Source organism: Thamnophis sirtalis, unplaced genomic scaffold (genome assembly GCF_051295495.1).
Source record: "Thamnophis sirtalis isolate CommonGarterSnake01/CBP01778 unplaced genomic scaffold, rThaSir2_p1.2 scaffold_15, whole genome shotgun sequence".
NCBI lineage: Eukaryota > Metazoa > Chordata > Lepidosauria > Squamata > Natricidae > Thamnophis > Thamnophis sirtalis.
The window spans coordinates 35,220,018-35,240,908 of record NW_028261395.1 but is presented as its reverse complement, the minus strand read 5'-3'; the positions used below and the strand labels follow the sequence as shown (position 1 = coordinate 35,240,908).

Sequence of the window (20,891 nt, the reverse complement as noted above, 5' to 3'; positions counted from 1 at the left end):
GTCTATGCTAAAGCCTTTGATTGTGTGGATCACAACAAATTGTGGCAAGTTCTTAAAGAGATGGGAATATCAGACCATCTTATTTGTCTCTTGAAAAACGTATATGCGGGTCAAGAAGCAAGAGTGAGAACTGGACACGGAACCTCTGATTGGTTTAAAATTGGGAAAGGAGTCCAGCAAGGCTGTTCCCTCTTGCCCTGCCTATTTAACTTATACGCAGAGCACATCATGAGAAAGGCGGGGCGAGATGAGTCAAAAGTTGGAATTAAGATTGCCGGGAGAAATATCAACAACCTCAGATATGCAGATGATATCATTCTAACAGCAGAAAGTGAAGAGGAACTAAAGAGCCTCTTGATGCGGGTGAAGAAGGAGAGTGCAAAAGTTAGCTTGAAACTCACATTAAGAAAACTAAGATCATGGCATCTGGCCCTCTCAATTCCTGGCAAATAGATGGGGAAGAAATGAAGGGAGTGACACATTTTATTTTCCTGGGCTCCAAGATCACCGCAGATGGGGACTGCAGCCAAGAAATTCAAAGACGCTTGCTCCTGGGGAGGAAAGCTATGGCAAATCTAGACAGCGTACTAAAAAGCAGAGACATCACCCTGCCAACAAAAGTGTGTATATTCAAGGCTACGGTTTTCCCAGTTGCAATGTATAGCTGTGAAAGTTGGACCACAAAGAAGGCTGAGCGCCAAAGAATGGAGGCCTTTGTACAGGGGTGGGTTTCCCGCCCCGTTCCAACCGGTTCGGTTGGAACGGGGCCGGCGGCGTCCTCGTGCACGCGCGCAGTACACGCATGCGTACTAGCGTCTGTGTGATGCTCCAGCTGCTCCTGGAGGATCATGCAGGCGCTGTATGCGTCCTGCGCATGCGTGGAAGCGCAGAACTCGTCAAAACCGGGTAAGGAGCGCGGGCGGGCCCTTCGCCGTTCCCGGAAGTTCGCCAACCAACCGGTTCGCAGGGACCGCCGCGAATCGGTTGAAACTCACCCCTGCCTTTGTACTATGGTGCTGGAGAAGACTCCTGCAAATCCCTTGGACTGCAAGGCGATCCAACTGGTCAATCCTAGAGGAGATCAACCGTGACTGCTCTTTAGAAGGCCAGATCCTGAAGATGAAACTCAAATACTTTGGCCACCTAATGAGAAGGAAGGACTCACTGAAGAAGAGCCTCAAGAAGAGCCAATATTTCTGGGAAATATTGAGGGCAAAACAAGAAATGGACAACAGAGAATGAGGTGGCTGAATGGAGTCACCAGAACAGTTGGCATGGGCTTAAATGGACTCCAGAGGATGGTAGAGGACAGGAAGGAATGTTGTCCATGGGGTTGCGATGGGTCGGACATGACTTCGCGACTAACAACAACAAGCTGCAATCATGGAGTCAGATTGCTGCCAGTGTGCCGGTCAGCTGTTTTATGTTCAACAGCACAGCAGCTAGAAAGAACAAAGTGTGTCTTCAAGTCACTTTTGACTCCTGGCAACCTCCCGCTGCAGTTTTTAAAGTGGTTTGCCATTGTCTTCTTCCTAAGGCCAAGAGAGAGTAACTATCCCCAAATCACCAGCTGGCTTTGTGCCTAAGGCGGGATTACAACTCACAGTCTCTGAGTTCCCAGTCTGGTGCCTTTAACCGTTACACCAAATTGGCTCACAGCAGCAGAGAAGCAGGGGGGAAGGTGTCGAAGATGCTAAGCATGCCGTTGGGTGAAGGGCGTTAACCTTTCCATCTTGAGCATAACGCCTCACAAAAGCATCCATTTTGGAGTGAATTCTATGACAGAGAATGCATTTCTAAATATGGTTCATCCTGAAGTAACACTTTTAATACCCATGTTTTTAAATCCAGTCTTAAACCTCTGAGCTACATTGCAAAATTGGAGAAGTGTATAATCCTCATAGTAGACAAGTTCTCAGTTTTGGAGATGTTAGTTAATTTCAGCGTGGATTTGATTTAAATCATGATTTAAATCATGATTTAAATCACTAGTAAAATGCTTGGTTTAAATCAACTTGATTTAAATCATAATTTTTAAAGAACAACTGTCATCTCTCTATCCCACAGCAGTTCCTCCTCTGACCCGCTGTTGACTCACTAACATTCCCAATATTGCACAATATACAGCCTTATATGTTATATACAGTAACTAAGCACCATTTCATGCTGAATAAACTAAATTATTAATGTATCTTAAATAGAAAACTATATTTAGGTAGATTTTTTACTCCAAAAGCATTTTATTAAAATAAATTTAATTTTAAAAAATCTGATTTAAATTTTAAAAAATCAGATTTTTAACTTTTAAAAAAACATCAATTTTTAGCCACCCTGGAATTTATATCATAATGCCAAAAAAAAAATTGTACAGATTTGTGATTTCAGTATTATACTGTCTGAATAACTCTTCATACTAATTGCACTAACCTCTTAATACACAGCTACTTCAGGAAAACTTTTCAACAAAGTACTTAACATGAGGCTGTTAAGAAAAACATGTCTTAGAGTGAGGAGGATAAAATTCTTTCCTAGATAAGACATTTGTTAAGACAATAGGACGAAACAAGAGGGATGCATGGTCAGTTGTTTATGGGCAAGAGATAACAGGTAAGGGACCCAAGAATCTGATCTGAAAGCTAGTTTTTTCTCTATAATGTCTTTATGGATTTTATGGCTATATTCAAGCAACTTTCTGTAATGGGACGAACTAAAGCTTGTGCACCAAAGTAAATAACTTATTAATGTAACCGTGAAGTTAGATCGTGGCACGACAAAACCGCGCTCGACTAAAGCGCGCCCGATTAAACCGCGTCGCTGACGTCATCAGCAGGGCGACAACAGCGAGCGCGGAGAAAGAAGGGCGCTTTAAATAGCGCTTTTAAAGCAAGCCGATTCAAGTTAAGGTAAGGGTTAGGTTTAGGGTTAGGTTTAGGGTTAGGTTAAGGGTTAGGGTTAGGGTTAGGTTAAGGGTTAGGGTTAGGGTTAGGGTTAGGTTAAGGGTTAGGATTAGGTTTAGCGTTAGGTTAAGGGTTAGGTTTAGGGTTAGGTTTAGGGTTAGGTTAAGAGTTAGGTTTAGGGTTAGGTTTAGGATTAGGTTTAGGGGGGTTAGGTTTAGGTTTAGGGGTTAATTTTAGGTTTAGCGTTTACAGCGTGCTTTTTTCTCCGCGCTGTTGTCGCGCTGTGATGACGTCAGGTACGCGGTTTCGTCGAGCGCCCTTTAGTCGAATGCGGTTTTGTGGTGGAACCAAGTTAGATGTCTTGTTTCCCTTAAACCTCAGTGATTCTTATCTTCTTGGATTTTCAGCGGAGACCTCTTCAAAGTAGCCTACAGTTGCTCAAGAGGTGGCCTATAACTTATTTTAACAAACTAATACATAATTAGCTCCTACCAGTTCAAACCCTCTTTAGCTTATAGCAGAGGTGTCAAACTCAAGGCCCAGGGGCTGGATCTGGCCTGCGGGCTATTTAGATCTGGCCTGCAGGGCCACCCTACAAAGAGTGAAGGACTGGCCTGCAGTGCTTCTGCAAGCAAAAATGAGCTACGTTTTCAGTTGCCATGGCCTCCTGCAACCCTTGGCCAGTGAAAACAGACCTTGGGAGGGCCACATGCAGGAGCCAGGGATGTGTTCCAGCTGCTGCTACTGCCAGTTTGCTTAGGGACGCGCTTCGCGTGCACGCATGCACATTACAGGAAAAATTGGTTCTGTGCATGCGCAGAAGCAAAAAACAAGATGGTGCCGCCTATGGTTCCACCGATAGAACCGGTTTGGGGACGTGGCAGGTAGAGTTACTACCTAGTCGGCCGAACCGGTAGGAATTCACCTCTGTCGGAAGCCTATTTTCGCTGGCAGAAGCAATGCGGGCCAACACAGGAGCCCCTGACACGAGAGATGTTGAACTGGCCATGCCCCCCCTGGCCCCCCCAAGGTCAAACACAACCCTGATGTGGCCCTCAATGAAATCAAGTTTGATACCCTTGGCTTATAGACTCTGCGGATGGTCATTGCCTTGAGAAATGATTGTTTGATTCGCTCTAAAAATAAGCTAAGGAGAGTGCAGTAGATCAATAGACTTTGTTTGTAAATTTTAAATTTGAATCTACCACCCGGCACATCTGGGCAAGACAGATTTAGTTACAAAGCTACTTTTGTTTTGTTCTGTTTTGTTTTCAGGCCTTGCTTGTGTGTTTCCCAGAGGCATTTGATTGTTTATTGTTAGGAACAGGATGCTGAACTAAATGGCCTTTTGATATGATTCAGGAAAGGTTTTATATATTTTTATATTGACTGAAATAGAATAATGGAGTCCATAACAGAGTTAATTCCTCGTTCTCCTGGCAATTTTAACATGCTGGAATCTGAAGTGGTCCCAATTGTTTGTTTGTTTGTTTGTTTATTGTTTTTAAGAGAGGCAGCTTTGAAATATTCTGCTAGGCATTGGTTTAAATACCTGTCTGACAATCACCATAATAAAATAATAGAATTCTAAATACTTGAAACCAAGTTCTCTCCAATTTCGAAGGCAGTAAAAATGCCTTTTGGAAAGTGGATTATTATTCAAGGCCAGTTTTAAGAAACTTCTGTCATCAAATGCCTTAAGTAAATCCTTACACCAAATCTAACCACCGTCCTGGGATAATTGGAGCATTTCGTTACTTTTCTTCTTGATTGCACTCAACTCTGCTGGAAAATCTGGGCACAGCTTCTTTCAACAACTTCCAAAGCAATTGCTTATTACCATCAAAATCATTCTGCATTTTCTCACACTCTTTAACAATCTTAATCGTCCCTTGCTACTTTTCTACGTTTTTGTAGCAGTAACTCTCAACATTCAATTCCATATAGCTTCCACATCCGTTTTTTTCCTTCTTTCCTTATTAATAGAGTAGAAATTCTATTAAATCTCCTGAAAGATTAATTTCCTCTATTATTTTTTAATGTAGGACTCATGCAATTGTTCTACTTTTACTCTTGTTTATTTCACTTCCTTTCTTCCATTTTCCTCCCTGATAAGAAATGATCTCACCCATATTCAAAACCTCTCATTACCTGGTATCCTTCACTAAAGTGTTCATCATCACCGTTCGGTCATACTTTTAGATATTATTCCTTTCGTGACCCAACAAAAGCGCAAATGTCATAAGCGCGCCAACAACACCGCGGTGCTAAAACCGCGATGTCAAAAGCGCGCCGACAACAGCGTGCCGACAGAAGCGCGATTTACTTTAAGGTAAGATTTACATTTAGGTTTAGGGTTAGGTTTAGGGTTAGATTTAGGGTTACGTTACAGCGCGCTTCTGTCGGCGCGCTTTTGTCGGCGCGCTTTAGGGCTAATTAGTCGCTCATTCGTCGCACGGTTTTGTCACCGCACTTTAGACACCGCGGTTTAGTCAGGCGGGCTTTTGTTGTGCGCGTATTTGTGGTGGAACCATTCCTTTATCGTGTGTATCCATGGCTAGGCTTGAAATCAAAATGAAAACTCCACAAACAGTCATTCTCTCATTCATTCTTGGGCAGGGGTGGGCTTCAAAAATTGCAGCAACAGGTACCCGTTGTTGGGTAGGCGTGGCCATGGTGGGCATGGCCTAGTCAGCCTCCTGTACAGAGCGGGGGGACGGGGGACATTTTTACAGAGAGGGAGGCTAGTAATGAACTAATTGAGGTCACCAAATTGAGCATGTCGCCCTTAGCACTTTTAGGAACAAGCCCTGTGGGGAAAAGCATCTCAGGAAGAAATAACTTGTTTAAGCAATCACTTTGCTCTGTGAGGGGTGTGGGGGGGTAGGCAGGAAACAGGTCTGGCACAAGACACTATATGTGAGAAATTTATGTGAATGAAATGGCAGTAACCAGCCATCTTTGCACCCTTCCTTCCTCCCTCCCTCTTTCCCTCCTCCCTCCCTCTCTCGCGACCATTTCACTTTAACCAAATACAGCCACTAAATGAGGACCACCTGTATTTTCTTCCCATCACTAACATTTTTATAAAGAAGAAAAATGACCTCCTACTACTTCAAGCTAAGTTGAACTTTTCTTTTTTTTAAACTTGCACTGCCACTCTCTTCCAATTTTCAAAATATTCCCTTTCCTCATTGTCACTACAGACAACTATTTTGTTCTTGCAGAAATAGGGGGTATTAAACACACTTGATATTAAAATGATAATAAAAAACAAAGCTTCTGTTTTAAGGTTTTTGTCTCCCTTTCTCATGAAACCAAAGAACAAATGCATGCATGCATACACAATGAAGTAAAAACAGTGCAGTTATGGTAAATGCAGTAGCAGTAATAAAATATATGAGGCAATAAAAAGTAGACATTGGGCTGGGCATCCAGCAGGTGACTTTGAATCTGCCAAATGAACTGTGATTGGGGACTTGTTTCCTTTTTACCAGTGAATTCTTGAATAAATTCTGTATCAGAGTTTATTGCAGCAATCACATCCAGAAAGTACACATAGGTAACTGATTCAGCAGGGTTCATTAACTTATCTTTATATATAACACATAAAGTAAATATACAATACCAAAAGGCAGGTTTTCCAACAAAACAGAGGTAGAGGAGAGAAGTTTTAGTTTCAGTTTAGAACAGCAGACTAGTTTTAATTCTCAGCACAGACTCAGAACTGCAGAGCTAAGCCACACCCAGGCTCCTTGCTCTTTCCTTGTTGCTCACACAACAAATACTGTTTCAGTTTCCAAACAGCCGTCATTGGCTGACCTGTTACCCTGTTGATCCAAACAGTCCCATTGGCTGACTTGTTGCCGTGTCTATTCCAGTCTATGAACATTCATACACTGGACACATGTGGTATAAGTGATAGTGTAGCAGAAGAGTTAGCAGAGGTGGAGTTAAATAAGTCACCAGGCTAGAGTCATTATGTTCCCACAAACAATCTAAATCCAAACCCTCTTAAATTCCACTGACCCTTATTTGGCACCAATTTACTACTGAACTCTAGTTGACTAGATTCTTCTCTATAGTCTTGAGGAATAAATCTTTCGTGAGCTGCAATTTAACATTTGCATCTGACAAGTAGAGGTAAAATCTATGTGTATGATCTATTGACATGTTACACAAAGGATTCCATGACCCAAACCAGTTTGTCCTCTCTCTCTCTCTCTCTCTCTCTCTCTCTCTCTCTCTCTCTCTCTCTCTCTCTCTCTCTCTCTCTCCCTCCCTCCCTCCCTCCCTCCCTCCCTCCCTCCCTCCCTCTCTCTCTCTCTCTCTCTCTCTCTCTCTCTCCCCCCCCCCATGTGTGTTCCAGCATACTTCTGGAACACCTCGAGCAACTTTAACCAGACTTGGTACACAGACAACTTACTCTCTGGAGACAAATACTGTGAGGGTAAGACACCCCTAACACCCTTCGGGGAGTGTGTTTTATTAATATGCAGCCTCTTGTGCCTTTAAATGACTTTTACTGTACTGTCGTAAAATGGCTTCTACTGTACAGTGCAGTGGAGTTGCCATGGTAATGGCTTCACAGTACTCCACAAGGGGGCTCCCTCCGGTAAGGGAGAAAATCCAACATTAGAAATTACTTTTGATCTGGACATTTCCCCCCTATAAATAAATACCCAGGCATTGTCAGAGTATCGGCTAGTATGTAATATTTTACAAATTCAAAGAGGATTGAAACTATATTTCAATACGGTTCCCCCACCATAGTTCCATGTTGAGCTCTCTAGCAACTGGTCAAGACAAGCTTTAAAAGACACTTGAGCTTATTAGTTTGGAAGCCATCTAAAAGTAGATGGATTACAGATTAATCCTCTTATCTCATACTTCTCTTAAATCACAGGGTTAAGGATTCTAGGTCCAATGTCTATTTTATGTAGTGACTTTTAAAGTTTTATTTTGAATAAACCTTGTTTCAATCCAGGCCCTATCGTATTATTTATATTCATGAGAAGTGGCTGTAAGATATATAACTCTTACCAAAGCAATCACAATAACTTCTTTTTCATTTGCTAGATTCATTTCACTTCATTTTTTTTAAAGTAAAATAAATACAGCAAGAAGATATAGCTATAACGAAAGCTTCCATGTAATAAAGTCTATTTAATAAGTCTATTATTGTTGAACTCGCACAAAAGTCTCTATTAAATGCCGTCAAGGGCTAAATTATTTAATTGGCGTGGAAGTTGGTAACACGAATAGCAAATGGATTTGCAACAGGCAGGAGCCATTTTGGCCCCAAGAGACTCCTTGCAACATGTTCCCCTTGTAATCTCAACTGTGTTATTGTCACACCAGCTAAAGGAGCCAGACGTGCTAGACTGAGATTCGGCAGCAAGGAAATATGGCATGGAATTTGCTGGGTATGGCTGAAGGAATGGATGGAATCAACACAATGCCTACTAAAGCCTCATAGTTGCAGCTAGCATTCAAGCTACTTTAATGATCGAGGGGCTGGCCCTGAATTTTTATCTTGAGTAAAAGGAAACAGTAGACAAGAATATGTGTAGCTCAGGGTTATTGTGCAATTTTTGGTGCTTTCAAAAAAAATCAAAGACCAAAAATAGAAGAAGATTAAATTATGGTTTAATTCAATCTCACAGCACTCTTTACATCCATTAGAACCAGAGAAAGAATTAGAGAAAGAATACATGCCAGCAGCACGACACAACATACCAGATGTAGCCAAATACATAATATAAGCTCGCTTATAAGAATAAAATGGAATGGGATGGGATGGAATAGACTAGACTAGACTAGAATAGAATAGAATAGAATAGAATTCTTTATTGACCAAGTGTGATTGGACACACAAGGAATTTGTCTTTGGTGCATATACTTTCAGTGTACACAAAAAGACAAGATACATTCATTAAGAATCATAAGATACAGCACTTAATGATAGTCATAGGATACAAATAAGCAATCAGGAAACAATCAATATAAATCATAAGGATACAAGCAACAAAGTTATAGTCCTGCAGTCATTAGTGGGAGGAGATGGGTGATAGGAACGATGAGAAGACTAATAATAATAGCAATGCAGCCTTAGTGAATGGTTTGACAGTGTTGAGGGGATTATTCGTTTAGCAGAGTGATGGCATTCAGGGAAAAAACTGTTCTTGTGTCTAGTATAAGCAACTTAAAAGAGACAATAAAAAAGCTAAGAACACAAAACAAAAACAACAGGAGAGATCCTTGCCAGCAGCCAGCAGCCAATAAAGAGGAAATAACACCAGACAAACAATCAAGCAGAGAACAATACCCTAATCAAGAAACTACGAAAGAGAAAACCATACCTTCACCAACATTGGCAGGGCAAATCAACTATATATCAACCGGAAACAAACATCACACTCAGTAGCATTGATGATGTTACCTAGTCAGGTAATGAGATGTCTACAAGCAAACAACTAACTCTAAGAGCACCAAGGACTCCGTAGAAAATATGTATCCACCAGTGTAATTTCTGATTTACGCCCGATATCAAGACAGACTTCATTATCTCCACAGGAGCAAGCCTCATTTTGCAGAGTTGGCAAAGTGTTGGTTGAATAGATGCATCTTTTTCTCCCTCATCTCCTTTCTTCTTAACTGGCTCAGCTTCGTTGCTCTTAGGAAGTACCCTCTCCTTCCCCTTCTCTCCTGCTCCCCAAAAACAGTCCCTGCTTTGCCTTCTTTTTAAATTACTGTTTCTTTTATATAGTAGACCTTGTCAAAGAGCTTAAAATTGTATTCTTGGCTTTCCCAACACTCTTCCTGGCTCTTCCGCAGCTCCCTTGTCAGGTAACTTGAGTGACAGACAACGGGAAGGTTCAAAGAGAAAGCACTTAGCTTCGATTTAGCGAGTTTTTTGAAACCAGGCATTCTGTGGCTACACAAGGATTTTAATTTAATGTATTCAATTGTAGGCACCGGCTGACTCCAAACTGACTCTGGGCGATGTGTAATAAAACCAAAGTGTCCTATGGTTTTGGTTGAATATGCTCCTGTCTATCCCTTTAGAAGTGAAGTAAATCTAAGAAAAGTGGGGGGTTTGTGGGGGAGAATAGAGGAAAGATAACTCTTTCTAACCCAGAAAATAATGGTATTCATGCTGGAAAACAACTGTGAGTTGTAGGTACAAGCAAACCAATGAATTCAAGCAATCAGAATAGAGCTGAAAGAGACCTTAGAGGCCTTCTAGTCCAACCTCCTACTAAAGCAGAAGACTCTATAACATTTGAGACAAGTGATTGTCCAGTCTCCTCTTAAAAGCCGACAGTGATGAAACACCCACACCTTCTGAAGGTGAGCTGATTAATTGTTCTCATCGTTAGAAAGTTTCTCCTTAATTCCAGGTTACTTCTCTCCTTGATTAGTTTCCAGCCACTGTTTTTTTGCCTTGCCTTCTGGTGCTTTGGAAAATAAGTTGACCCACCCCCCTCTTCTTTGTGGCAGGCCCTCAAACACTGGAAAACTGCTATCATGTCACCCCTAGTCCTTCTTTTATCTAGACTAAAAGTAAAAGTTCCCCTTGCACATATGTGCTAGACTCTAGGGGGTGGTGCTCATCTCCGTTTCAAAGCTGAAGAGCCAGCGCTGTCCGAAGCCGTCTCTGTGGTCTTGTGGCTGGCATGACTAAATGCCGAAGGCGCATGGAACACTGTTACCTTCCCACCAAAGATGGTCCCTATTTTTCTACTTTTTTACATGCTTTCGAACTGTTAGGTTGGCAGAAGTTGGGACAAGTAATGGGAGCTCACTCCATTACACGGTGCTAGGGATTCGAACCACTAAACTCCCAACCTTCTAATCGACAAGCTGAGTATCTTAGCCCCTGAGCCACCACATCCCTAGTCCTTGTATTGGCACACAAAAGGGTTTAAGAACAGCTTCAGAGATGGCTTCCATCTCTGACTGGCCTTAAATGGTAGGAAAATTGTCTTCAGGAAGCAACAAGTAGAAATGGGGAGAATGAATCTTGAAGCTTTGTACTGCTGAGGATGGAGTTGCCCAGCTGATAGTAAAAAAAAGAGAGAGAGAGTGTGGGATTGATGGTTTGAGTATGTGGATAATTATTGAATGAAAGGGTCCGTTCAAGAGAGATTCTGGCCTGAAGAAGAAGGAGAAACAAATGGATGATTTGCCACTAAGTTAGTGTACAAAGCCAGCTGTAGGTTCATTTGAACGCATGAGACAGAAAACAGCACAAGTACTTTCTCCCCCGACCCCCCACCCAATGCTTGTGGCATCCTTGTTGTGAAAATATCAGAATAATCAACAACATAGCTTATAACTTCGCTGGTGCTTTTCATGGGACAAGTAACGGGAACTCATTCCGTTACACGGCGCTAGAGATTCAAACCGACGAACTGCTGACCTTGTTGATCGACAAGCTCAGGGTCTTAGCCACTGAGCCACTGCGTCCCAATGCTTGCAATCATTCTTCAATCTTCAAGCCATTTTCCAATAATGGGGAAGGTGTGTTAGGCTAGGATTTTATATTGCAGCTGGGGAAAAAAAGAGAATAAAGCTTTGGGGATTTTATTTTTTATTAATCAAATGACAACTTTCCAGGCTCACGAAGAGCAGGAGGACGTAGCAACCTTCACCAAGCTTTCCCAGTTTCAAATTACTATCAGTGCAGCATGCTATCTTCCTTAAAGCATCAACTGTCTTAAATAAAGACAGTTCTCAAACATTGCTTATCTCTAAGGCCATCACTCATTAGAGGATCTGTGCAGGGTGAAATAGAGGGTAATTGTTCTCTTCTCTTTTTTTTGTATCAGAAACAGTTAATGACTGCTGAAGCCACTCTGTTCCTTTGTAGGCATGTAGTAAAGGCAGTGAAATTAATGGACATGCCGCTGCCTCTTGTTGAATGGAGGCCGTGAGGCAGAGGTGGTATTCTGACTGGTTCTGGAGAACCGGTGACGGAAATTTTGAGAAGTTCGGATAACCAGTAAATACCACCTCTGGCTGGCGCCGCCCCCATCTATTCTCTGCCTCCTGAGTCCCAGCTGATCGGGAGGGAATGGGGATTTCGCAGTAACCTTCCCCTGGAGTGGGGGGGGAATGGAGATTTTACAGTATCCTTCCCCTGCCAGGCCCACCAAGCCATGCCCACAGAACCAGTAGTAAAAAAAATTGAATCCCACCACTGCCGTAATGGGCAAGTGTAGCAATGAAAGCAGGGGTAAAACAGAGGAGGAGATGGAGTACAGCTTATCTTGCAATTTCATGGTATTCTTGAAACAGATGTGAATTTATTACAACACCACAATCAGTGATCAATTATTGATGGATTTTTCTACTCTGCTTAACATAGGGGTGTCAAATTCAAGGCCCGCGGATGCTTAGATCTAGCCCACAGGGCCATCCTGAAAACACAGAAGGACTGGCCCACAGTGCCTCTGCCAGGGAAAATTGAGCTGAAGAGAGCCTCACACGGCCTTCCCAGGCTCCATTTTTGGCCATGATGGCCTCCTGCAGCCCTTTGTTAGCCAAAACGGAGCCTGGGGAGCTACCTTTTCCTTGGCAGAGGGCTGCAGGAGGCCATCGTGGCCGAAAATGGAGCCTCGACAAGTGACGTTGAGCTGGCCATGCCCCCCTGGCCACAGCCTCCCTGGGCATGGCCCTCCATCCACACACCCCATTCCTCCCAGGTCAAACACAACATTGATTCCGCCCTTAATGAAATCGAATTTGACACCCCTGATTTAACACATCAATGCCTGTGATGGACGCTGCATGTCTTTTGATTGTTTCTGTTACATTTTCTGTTGAATGTTAAGAATTGGCTTGTGTGAAAGGGAGTGAGAGATAAAGGCAGAGGGTAAGGCTGGAAGGGTAGAAACCATGGGTGAAAGAGGAGCCTCAGTTTTGCCACCTAAGAAGAGATTCATTGCAGTGACAAGAGGAACCTGGTCGTAATCGTCACTTCCCAAAAGATGCTTCCCCTCACCTTTTCCCATGGCCGTGTTGTGCCATGCCAATTAGACGGTGAGATAGGGAGAGGCAGGAAATATATTTAAATTTTAATTGTACTATTTAGAACAGTGCTTTTCAAGCTGGGACACTTTAAGATGTGTGGACTTCAAATCCCAGAATTCCAGAGTCACCCTTTTGAAAGAGTATCAAGCTGGGGTTATAGTCATAGTGCATAGTGAATTTTCTTCTTCTTTTGATCCAACTGTCCAGCTTGTGTCCAGTTTAATAATTCCAGCAGCGTATTGTATCAAAGGTATTGCCAAGGTATTGATGGCTTTGATGATGTTTTCACCATCATCATTTAATTTTGTCTTTAGCACGTTTTCTCACTCTTTGAATATACAGTATTTTACTAAGCACATTTTTCTAAGCCCATTTTTCACTTGTCCGTGCTTGATGTTATCCAACTGTAAAATGTCCAGATACTTGTAGGCTTCATCCTGGTGGTTTGGCCATTCAGCATCTCAATTCCATTGCCAGGATTTTGCCCCAATCAGTTGCTTTTCTCTAGGCCAAATGCCATTACTATAACTGTGCTAAAAATTATTACCATACTTGTCACTGACCAGGTTTCAATTTCTGGTTTTCCATAAAGCTTCGGTTCATACATGTAAAGCAAATGTGATGGTTGTTGTGGTCTGCTGGTGGCCTGCGGAGCTGGCAGCAGAGTTGGGCAGTGAGATGAGGTGGAGCATGGGCCAGTCCTGGAGTCTGGAGAAGGCTCGGATGAGGGCTCTGCGTCGGAGGCAGAGAGGGGGCCAGGGCCATCGTGCTGCCTCCAGAGCCTCCAGAGTCGGTCATCAGCAAGGCAGAGGAACAGGGGGAGCCTGTTCCCAGTGGGCGCAGGCGCAGAGCTGCCAGAAGGCAAGAACAGTTAAGACAAAAAGGGAGACTTGGGAGTAAGGCTTGGAGATGATTGGCCCCTCCCATAAGACATAAAGGAGGAGCAAAGGCATGTGAGCCTTTGCAGGAAACAACTTTGTTCATTTTGGTCAGTTTAAACTCTGAAACTTCGTTTTGACTGTGTGCTCCGTGTGATCTGCAAAGCTAATTGGAAATTAGATCTTTGGCAATGTTTCAAGGGAGATAAAGGTGGGTGTTTATCAGCCTTATCCCGAAAGACTGTGGCAGAATTCAGTTAGACTCTTTGCAAACTATTTGTGACTTGTTACAGGCTGTGAGTGAACATAATTCACAGCTGTTGAAAGAAAAAGAAAAAGAGGTTGTGTGATTTTTACTGTCTCAGGAAGCCTAGGTCAGAACATTAGTAGCATTTGTTTTGCTGTTTGATAGCCAAGGTTTGACTATAATAAAATAATAATTACCATATTTTTCAGAGTATAAGACACACCATTTTCCCCCTTAAGAGAGTGTGGAAATGTTGCTGCATCTAATACACCGAATACAGCTATTTTTGGCCTCCTGAAGTCCCGCCCCCACATCCCATTTTTGTGAAAAATGAGCAGGCTTCAGCAAGGCTGGGGGAAGAGGAAAATGCCCCCGTTTTGGTGAAAAACGGGGGCATTTTTGCCTTCCCTGAGCCCTGCTGAAGCCTGCAGAGTTCTTCTGGGAGGTGGGGAAGGCAAAAACTTTTTTTCCTGACTTACCTCTTTGAAATCCTGGTGCATCTTATACACCGGTGCATCATATAATCCAAAAAATATGGTAATACCATTGTTATTAATAATAGCAATAGCACTTAGACTTCTGTATCACTTTGCAGTGTTTTACAGCCTTCTCTAAGCGGTTTACAGAGTCAGCCTATTGCCCCAACAATCTGGGTCCTCATTTTACCCACCTCACATTGGGTGAGGTAAAATGTTTTACCCACATCTGTGGGTAAAATGTTTACTCACATTTTACCCACAGAATAGAAGGCTGTGTCAACCTTGAGCCTGGTGAGATTTGAAGTGCTAAATTGCAGGCAGACGGCAGTCAGCAGAAGTAGCCTGCAGTACTGGATTCTAACCACTGCACCACCATGGCTCATAATAATAATTATAAAATAATACTATTATTATTACCATTGTTATACCGAAACGCAGACTAGGAGTATGATATCAAAGGTCTCTTTGCTGATTGTCTAGCAAATACTATTGTCACATTTAACCCAGTGATGTGATTAGCTAAATACACATCATTAAGAAGGTTTGAGTCTTAATCATGTAAAAAAAAATGATTACATGATAAAATGATGTATGAAAAAGAAAAAAAGGCCAATTACAACCTTTTATTTCATTAGATGTAAACTTTTTGTGCAGCTTTAGTAGTACTGGGCATGCGAACAACCTACCTAACCTAAAAATGATGCACAGAAGAAATGGGAGGAGATGAATAGTTGTACGCAAAGCTCAACTGTGCCATATCCATTGTATATAATAGCTGTACACAAAGCTCAGATGTAACGCAAAGTTACACAAATGTATCATAAACAAAAACTTGTGTTTATCACGTGTTGATCTTTAGAGAGAACATTGCTGTAGACCTCGTCAAAAGACTTAATTTTTTTTTTCATTTGTCTCTGATATGCGTGGGTTTGTGTTCCTCCCTTCTTCATAGATGGTGTTTCATTTAACCCTAATGCTCCCAGTTCTTGGTTTCTCTAACTCTATAATAATTCACTTTTTTTGGCATGTATTGGTGACCTTCTACCGCTGCACCATAGAGAGTATTTTAACTTACTGCACCTTTGTATCAGGGGTAGGTTTCGGCTGCTGCTTCTGCCAGTTTGCTCAGAGGCTACACATACACACACACATACACACACACACACACACACACACACACACACACACATGCACAGTACTAAAAAAATGCTTCTGCGCATGTGCAGAAGGAAAAAACAAGATGGTGGCACCTACGGTGCAGCTGAGAGAACCGGTTTGGGGACATGGCAGGCTGAGTTACTAACCTTTTTCCCTCAAAAAAGAGGCTGAAAATCTGGGTGCGTCTTATACTCTCCATACAACATTTTTTGCCTCCTGAAGCCCCGCCCCTTCACCAAAATGGCCGTGCATAGCTTTTAGAAGGCTTTCAGAATGCTCCTGGGGGCTGGGGAGGGCAGAAATGAACGAAAAAATGGGCTGTTTTTTGCTCAATTTCCCCCACTCCCACCCCAGGCCCCAGGAGCACTCTACAAGTCTCCTAAAGGCTTGTATAATGCCCCCCCTTTTTTTGAACAAAAACAGGCCCTTTTTTTGCAAAACGATGGGCCAGTTTTTGCTCATTTTTGGCCCCCCACCGCCGAGGAGCACTCTACAAGCCTCCTAAGGGCTATTCATTCCCTTTTTTGAACAAAACAATGGGCCCATTTTCACGAAAAACGGGCCGTTTTTGGGAGGTTTGCAGAGTGCAAAAACTTTTTTTTTTTTTTTCCTTTTCAAAACCTTGGTGCAACTTATACTCTGAAAAATATGGTACCTACTCAGCTGAACTGGTCTGAACAGGTAGGAACCCACCTCTGCTGTGTATGGTTTGCCAATTGCACAGTGGCAGATAAGACAGTGCTCCAGAAGGTTAACGTCATTGCCCAGAGGGTCACTGGTTGCCCTCTTCCCTCTTTGGAAGAGCTTTATAGCTCCCACTGCCTAAAGAAAGTTCCAAAACATTCTTAAAGATCCATCTCATCCTGGGCATCCTTTTTTTTGAACTATTACCATCTGGCAGACGGTACAGGAGGATAAAAACAAGAACAAATAGGCTGAAAAACAGCTTCTATCCAAGCGCAGTAATTATATTGAATTCTACGGTATAGCGCCGTGATGGCATGCGTGTCATAGGTGGCACATAGAGCCATATCTTCCGGCACACAAGCTGTCAGTTCCAGCGCTCATGCGCGCACCGGCCAGCTAAATATCGGCCTTCCGGAGGGCTGGGGAAGGCCGTTTTTGCCCTCCCCGGGCTTTAGGAAAGCCTCCGGAACCTGAGAAGGACGAAAATGGTCTTTTTCACCCTTCCCAGGCTCAGGAGGCTTACCTGAAGCCTGGGGAGGGCAAAAACCACCTCCCTCAGGCCCCCCCAGAGGAAATACTAAGCTCAATTTGGAGGCAAGTAGTGTGAGGCATGTGGGGGTTGTGCACACATGGGGGCACACTTTGCATTATGGGTATGTGCACGCTCATATTTTTGGCACCCAACAACAAAAAGGTTAGCCATCCTTGGTATAGTGCAACATTAATGCAATATCGAGTTTTCAATTTCAATTATACAGCATGTGAAGGTTGCGTGTTTTATAGTTACAATGCACACTGAAGATGGCATTTAATTTAGTTGTACATGTGCAATGGCAAGAAAGTAAACTAAACTATTTGTTTCCAGGGCTCCTTGTAAGAGAAGTCCAGATCGAAGTCTCTCGCCAGCAAGTGGAGGAGCTGTTTGGCCTAGAAGATTACTGGTGTCAGTGTGTGGCCTGGAGTTCTGCTGGAACCACCAAAAGTCGCCGAGCGTACGTTCGGATAGCATGTAGGTTTGGGAAAGATTCTTTTCTGTTCCTTCTTTTTCTTTTGGGAGATCTTTTCACATTATGACTCCGCTGCTGGTTTTTTCTGCATACCCTGCAGAAAAAAGGGGAATATCACGAACAGCCACATTAAAATAATTCACTCGCTCAAACGTTTTATAGACTCTTAGCTAATGAAAGGCCTGTGTGTGTCCAAGAGAGAAGTAGTTATATTGAGATACCCTTTACTGGAAGAAGAAACTTACTGGCACTTTTTTTTTGGGGGGGGGTTATTGGGAAGGAGCAATCATGTAAAAAAAAAAAATCTGCTCGTAGAAGAAAATAAAACTGATTTTGGAATAAAGCTGTAATCCACAGCGGATGGGCAAACATCCTTGGTCCTGCTGCAGCTTTTTCTCCGTATCATATGCTAGTGTTGGCAAACCTTTTCGGCATGCGTTTTGGCACGCGCATGCTCATTTGCCACCTGGTCTTCACACGCCGGAAACCAGAAGATCATCTTCCTGGCACATGCATGCACACCAGGCGGCTGCTAATATTAGATATCTCTAATCATCGTAGAACCGATTTCATGAAGTTATGTTACAAATTATCATCTGTGTATTAATCACTATCGTCCCCAAAATAATTTATAGATAGATAGATGATAGATAGATAGATAGATAGAGATAGATAGATAGAGATAGATAGAGATAGATAGATAGAGAGATAGAGATAGATAGAGAGAGAGAGAGGGAGGGAGGGAGGGAGAGAGAGAGAGAGAGATGGGGATAACGATAGAGATATATAGACATATATTAAGGCCTTAGTTTGTCAAAATGCTTAGGAGGAATTTAGTATATCTTAGCGCCACCTACTGATTAATTCTTTATACCTATCTTTTCTTATGTGTTTTTCTTATTCATGTTCTTCATTAAAAAGATGTTCAGGCTTGTAGGTACGATAAATGTTTCAGAGAATCTGAAAAACCATCAATTGGAAGCTACCACCATGCTTGACACTTAAAAGTCCGGCATTCGGCATTTTTTCCCCCAATATCAGAACTGAACAGAAATGGTAGTCCTTTCATAAAAACATGTACTTCCTGAAAGTCTGTAGAGATTCTCAGTCATCCAGGTCATGGTTGTCCCAAAGGTGTTTTTTTTTCTTTTCTTATTTTTAATATCATTTTTATTCAGCCTTTTTAAACACTAAAATCACAATTACACTTTTACAGCTTTCCACTATCGGTATTCTTTTTTCTAATTCCTACTTTTCCATTCTATAGCCTATTGTTTCATACGTATACCTCCTTGTTTCATGGTTATTATTTTTAGAGTATATACAACATATATACAACATTTACATCTCCATTGGTTTCTGAATATATACCATCTCCTTTTGTTATATTTTCTAAACACTCATTATGCATTAATTTTACATCTCTTTTCAAGCTAATTATACCACCTGTTCCATATCTCATAATACTCTGTTTTTTCGTTAATTTATCCATTTCCACGCATTCTAGCACCTTTTTTTTTATGATCTCTGTGTTTCAGGGGATGGAAACAAAAAACCAAAGGTGTTTTTTCAAGAGGTGACTGTTTTTCTTTGAAGACGTTTCACTTCTCAGCCAAGAAGCTTCAACAGTTCTGACTGGATGGTGGGGAATGAAAGGACTTATAAACCCTTTCAGAAGTTCCAAGAAGGCTCCACACACTCCTCGGGTGACCCTGAGGACACAGATAAACCTCCAAATGCTTCAACAACCCTCTAAAGGGATGCAAATGACCAGCTGTCTGCAAGGAATATATATCTTTCCATTCCCCACTATCCTGTCAGAGCTGAAGAAGCTTCTTGGATCAGAAGCGAAACGTCTTAAAAAAAAAGAAAAAACCAAGAAGGTCCAATTGCCTCCTGAAAAAGCACTTTTGGGACATGTGCTTCCTGAATATTCTCCAAGCTTTTTCGTGGGATAGTTTAGTTTTGGGTCACAAAAGGAACTCCTTTGCTGCTGGTTTTGCTAAATGTCTGGGATCCAGAAAGCCTGACCATTTCCATCAAAGGAACTGAGTTGTTTTGCCATTGTTAAGGGCGAAAGCATCAAGGAGAGAAGGCCTATTTTCTTTCAGAACTTATTCTTTTAGTTTCTGTTAAGCTGCATATCTGCCCTGCTTTGAAAGATGTTCCATTTTAGTATTTCAAATAATGGGAAAATATGAGGAAATAAATTTATTTTTGGCTGTCTCTTGGGCTGCCTGTCATATCTTTAGATCAGTGGTGGGCTTCACATTTTGCTACCACCGGTCCGCCGTGCTTGTGCTTGCTTCGCAAGTGCATGTACTCCTTCCGCGCATACACCCAGCCTTCCGCTCATGCGCTTTGCTCATGTGTGTGCCTTCCACGCATGTGCCCAGCCTCAAAAACGTGCCTAAATAGGATGGCATAAAGCTGGGGCGGGGTGGGTGGGTCACCTGCGATTTCTGCTACCGGTTCAGGTGAACTGGTCCAAACTGACTGAATCCCATCTCTGCTTTAGATAGAAATTACACAAATATTTTGGGCCAAACTTCTAAGCGATTTGACATTTGAGGCTTTATAGGTGTAGGAAAAATAATAGGACATGAAAACCTGGGCCTCTTTAGGCTTAAGGTGATTTCCCCTGTGCTTTTTAAATTGCACTGTGAGTATCACAACTAATGCTGGTGGGTTTTATATTTTTCCTCTCCTTAGATCTGAGGAAGAACTTTGACCAGGAGCCCCTGGGGAAGGAGGTGCCTCTCGATCATGAGGTCCTTTTGCAATGCCGACCACCTGAAGGCGTGCCAACTGCTGAGGTAAGATGGGCATTCAGTGAAGATGATGGTGGTCACCTGGGAAAACATTCATGCGAGCAAAAACAGATTACAGGCAGTCCTCAAAACTCACAATCTGTCACTTAGTAATTGTTTGAAGTTACAACCACCTCCCCCAAAAGTGATTTACAACCCAGTTTGGAAGCTCTGACATTGCCCCCTCCTAGGGTCACATGAACGTAATTTATGACATTTTTGTCAATTTTAGCAAGTGGTTTTCTGCCCAGTTGCTCGGTGGGCGTGGCCTAGTTGGCCTCCTGCACCATGGCAGGGGAGGGGTTCCCCTCCCCGGGCTCCGGAGGCTTTCCTTGAGCCTCTGGGAGGGCAAAAACAGCCACCCCAAATTTGGGAGGCCCTCTGGAGGCTGGAAACGGGCCCATTTCCGGCTTTCCCGAACTTCTGGTAGGCCCATTTTTTGCCGTCCCCGAGCCTCTGAGCCCTGCACTTCCCTGCATCCAAAACAGACCGTGTGGGGACTCCTGGGAGGGGAGAGGATTGGTGGGTGGAGCCAGCCAGGAGTTGGATTTGGGGGTTCTTTGAACTTCAATGACTCTTAGCTAGTCATTCTCCCAAACCCCTGCAAACCCTCCCCTGGTCTGGTCCCATAGTGACCTGCTTTACAGCCATCATGACTTTTGATCATAATTGCCAGGCTCAATTAAGGTT

At 42.7% G+C, this 20,891-nt stretch overlaps 1 protein-coding gene across 1 annotated transcript in view; it reads left to right on the top strand.

The window, feature by feature from the left end:
• The window catches only part of UNC5B (unc-5 netrin receptor B), a 250,789-nt gene that overhangs the window by 178,104 nt on the left and 51,794 nt on the right, over positions 1-20,891 (top strand). The window contains exons 3-4 of the mRNA XM_087701872.1: positions 17,250-17,393; positions 20,104-20,207. Coding sequence (XP_087557998.1) covers positions 17,250-17,393; positions 20,104-20,207 — 248 coding nt within the window. The remainder of the gene's footprint in view (positions 1-17,249; positions 17,394-20,103; positions 20,208-20,891) is intronic.